The sequence below is a fragment of the Chrysochloris asiatica genome, unplaced genomic scaffold (genome assembly GCF_000296735.1).
Source record: "Chrysochloris asiatica unplaced genomic scaffold, ChrAsi1.0 scaffold00027, whole genome shotgun sequence".
Lineage (NCBI taxonomy): Eukaryota > Metazoa > Chordata > Mammalia > Afrosoricida > Chrysochloridae > Chrysochloris > Chrysochloris asiatica.
The window spans coordinates 1233799-1237836 of NW_006408545.1; the positions used below are offsets into that span (position 1 = coordinate 1233799).

At 41.0% G+C, this 4038-nt stretch overlaps 2 protein-coding genes across 3 annotated transcripts in view; both read left to right on the forward strand.

The window, feature by feature from the left end:
- Window positions 1–4038, forward strand: part of TBC1D32 (TBC1 domain family, member 32) — a 345222-nt gene that overhangs the window by 299393 nt on the left and 41791 nt on the right. The gene's annotated exons all lie outside the window — the stretch shown is intronic.
- LOC102811460 (syntenin-1-like) lies at window positions 699–1592 on the forward strand. 2 transcript variants are annotated; one of them, XM_006839880.1, is made up of 2 exons: window positions 699–870; window positions 955–1592. In XM_006839880.1, exons 1-2 carry the CDS (start codon window positions 699–701, stop codon window positions 1590–1592), a joined length of 810 nt encoding a protein of 269 aa, XP_006839943.1. The 2 variants fall into 2 exon arrangements, with proteins under 2 accessions (XP_006839943.1, XP_006839942.1); XM_006839879.1 differs by having other exon boundaries at window positions 699–1592.

Below are 4038 nucleotides of genomic sequence, written 5' to 3' on the forward strand. Positions count from 1 at the left end.
GTAGCCAATGTCCAAGTTGCCCATCCCTGTCTACTCTGTGTATGGAGGGGGTGGGAATGATCCTTGCTGTAAAGATTTGTTCCCTCTTTTGAACTACTGCATCCATAGGTGCAGGTCAAGTTCATTAAATTACTTTTTTTTTCCCCTCTTCTTCTTCTAGTCATTGAAGCCAGTCATTTAAGCCAGGTCAAATGGGTATTATCTACAAGTGTGGGTGTTCTTGTGCATATGCCATCTCTTCTTATCAGCTGGACGTTTCTCTCTCCACTCTAGTCCTCTGTGGCTATGTCATTGACTCTGGGCCCAAGAGTCCCTAGGTCTTGCCTCACTGCTGGCCAACCAGGCCTCCACTCGGGTTCGCAGGAGTCTATTGAACATTGTAGGGCTTAGCTCGCAGCTTCATTGCTGTTTTTCCCTCACTTTCCCTTATCGGTGATGAATGTGGTCACCAGTCAGAGTATGTATTTCCATTGAGTCTTAGGCTTGGAAGGGGGTTTGCTCTGAGGGGACCCGACCACTTGCCTTGATGTCTCCTGGGTGAGCAACTTGCTTGTTATTGTAGTAATCAGTCGGTCTGCTTAAATTGTTTGTATTGGGGTGCTCGCGGTTTTCTTCGCTTCTGGGGTTGGAAGTGTGTTCCCGAACCTTGAGAAGGAAACTGTGAGCAGATCCCTGCAGCCTAGAAAAATTCTGCAAAAATGTCTTTGTACCCATCTCTTGAAGACCTGAAAGTTGACAAAGTAATTCAGGCACAAGCTGCCTTTTCTGCAAACCCTGCCCATCAAGCAATCTTGTCAGAAGCCTCTGCTGCCATCTCTCAAGATGGAAATCTCCATCCTAAACTGTATCCCGAGCTTTCTCGGTACATGGGTCTGAGTCTAAGCGCAGATGAAATATATGCAGACATGGCCTTGATTTCAGGAGCACCAGGGCAGGAGGAGCAGGTGGTAGCAGGACCTTCCTGTATGAACCACATGGTGGCGCCTGTAACTGGTAATGATGTTGGAATTCGAAGAGCAGAAATTAAGCAAGGGATTCGTGAAGTTACTTTGTGTAAGGATCAAGATGGAAAAATTGGCCTCAGGCTTAAATCAGTAGATAATGGTGTATTTGTTCAGCTAGTCCAGTTTAATTCTCCATCATCTTTGGTTGGTCTGAGATTTGGGGATCAGATACTTCAGATTAATGGCGAAAACTGTGCTGGTTGGAGCTCGGATAAAGCACACAAAGTTCTCAAACAGGCATTTGGAGAGAAGATTACCATGATCATTCGTGACAGGCTCTTTGAATGGACTGTTACCATGCACAAGGATAGTACTGGACATGTCAGTTTGATCTTTACAAATAGAAAAATAACATCCATAGTGAAAGACAGTTCTGCAGCCAGAAATGGTCTTCTCACTGAACATATCATCTGTGAGGTCAATGGACAGAATATCATTGGATTAAAGGACTCCCAAATTGCAGACATACTATCAACATCTGGGACTGTAGGTACTATTACAATCATGTCTGCTTTCATCTTTGACCATATTATTAAATGGATGGAACGAAGCATTGTGAAAAGCCTGATGGATCATACCATTCCTTAGGTTTAAAAGCCGAGTCTCCTAATAGAGACTTAGCTGAACTGCTCCAGTTTACTTCTCCAGCAATTCTGTATTGTGCACAAGAAACTTTCCAACAGCCAGTGAGCACATGCTGCATGAGGACCTACCTTTCTCCCTTCTATATGGCTGGGAATCCTACCCTCTGACCTGTCTCTTGTTCACACTTCAAGATAGCTGTAGCCTTATCCTGGTTTCACAGGTGTACTGACCATCACTGGAAGCTTGATGCTTCCATTAGCCATTAGGATGAAGATGACTGAGAAAGGTTTAGCTTTGTGTTAGCATCGGTCACTGTTCATCAGTCACTTTTATCTAAGATATGGAGTGTAGTGCTCTTCATATGACTTTATTTCTACATAGGCATTATTATTACATTTAGAATGATTGCCTTTAATATTTTTTTCAGTTGTGTGTGTACACAACACCAGTTTAGTAACATTGGCTTCATTCCTTGTAAGCATTAGAGTGTGTAGACTGTGAAGGTTGTGATTATCATTACATTTTAACTACCTTCACTTACTATGCTTCAACTGTCACCTTAACCACGTTCAAGTGTTAGAATAAAAGCCAAAATATATTATTGCTGCCTTTCTAAAGTCCAAAATGTAGTTCCATATTAAGCTGGAATGTATACTAACCCAGAACAATGTAATGGTACTTATGAGCTATTGCATAGTTATGTAGTTTTGAGATTTTCTAGTAAAATTGCATAATGATAACCTCTTTTCTAAAAGTCTGATTTACTGGTATCACTTTCTGAGAAATGAATTACTATATATTTAATGTAAAAAATTCTTAATACTAAACAGGATAAACCTTTAACTCCTTTTGTTTAGTTTGTAGATTAAGTGGGATAAGACCTAATTTTGACATTGTATAACCGAGCTATACTTGTAATTGTCTTAGATTGTCTTCTTGGGAATTTGGATCATTTCCTGACTCCTCCTTGCCAACAAAATGGCATGGACACTATTCTGATGCTCTTTGTTTTATGCTTATTCTATATTAATGATGTATGTATAAATAAAGTAAAATTTCACCAAAAAACAAAACAAAACAAAATTGTTTTGTATTTTTCCTGTCGGTATTTCTTTCAAGAAGTATCTTCTGTTTTTCTAGCCACTCCAGGCTGGTCTGCTTGTCCTTTCAAGTGGAAATTTCCCACCTCTGAAGACTCGGGATGCTGTTCAGGATTCTACCTATGGTCTTATGTAATGCAGAGGCTCCAAAGGAAGCCTCCTTCACTGGGCCCATTGTAGCCCCATTTTAGGTATTCCAATCAGTTATAGGCAGAAGACAGACTTACAGGCTTTCTATGGTGATGTTTCTGGCTGTTCCTTTCTCTCCCTCTCCAGTGTCTATTTTATAATGGTGTGCAAGGGAAACCAAGACACAAAAGGCAGCCAAGCATCTTTACATTATTTTTCCCCTTTTCCCCATTCCAACCATGTCTCAATTCCTGTTATCCAGAGCCCTGTGCATACATCATTCTTTTCCTCTGTCCACTTAGCCCATGCAAACCTGCCTAATTGTTCTCCCATCTGCTTTGTTTTTCCATTCCCCTCACCCTTCTTGTATTTTGCCCCCCTCCCTAGCACCCAAATTATCCTCTGTCTATTCCCTACCCTATGTTCCACCTTTCCCTCCCTCCCCTCACCCAACCCCCAAAACACTGTAACGAGCAAAGGATTCCAGCCCCCCCGCCCCCCACACACACACACACTTTTAGTATGGGTTCTTTTTCTTAGTCTTTTACAGTAGTGGTCCTATGCAGTGTTTCTCCTTTTGTGACTGACTGATTTCACTCAGCATAATGTCCTCAGAGTTCATCCATGTTATGTCGTGGTTTGCAACTTCCTTATTATTCTTCAAGGTAGCGTAATATTCCATTGTGTGTATGTACCACAGTTTATTCATTCTTCAGTTGATGGGCACTTTGGCTGTTTCCATCTTTTTGCTATTGTAAATAGTGCTGCTATGAACATTGGTGTACATATATCTACTCATGTTATGGCTTGTATTTCTTGTGGGTAAATACCAAGTACAGGAATTGCTGGATCATAGGGTATTTCTATTTCCAACCTTCTGAGAAAGTGCCATATTACTTTCCAGAGAGGTTGGACCATTTTGCAATCCCACCAGCAATGCAAAAGTGTCGCAGTCTCTCCATATCCCCGCCAGCATTTATTGCTCTCTACTTTTTGGATCTTTGTTTTTATTGCTGGTATGAGATGATATCTCATTGTTGTTTTGATTTGCATTTCTCTAATGGCTAGTGATCCTGAACATTTCTTCATATGTTTGTTGGCTGCCTGGATCTCCTTCTTGGTGAAGTGTCTGTTAATGTCCTGTGCCCACTTTTTAATTGGGTTATTTGTCTTTTTCTTGTAGAGGTGTTGTAGTTTCCTATATATTTTAGAAATAAGTC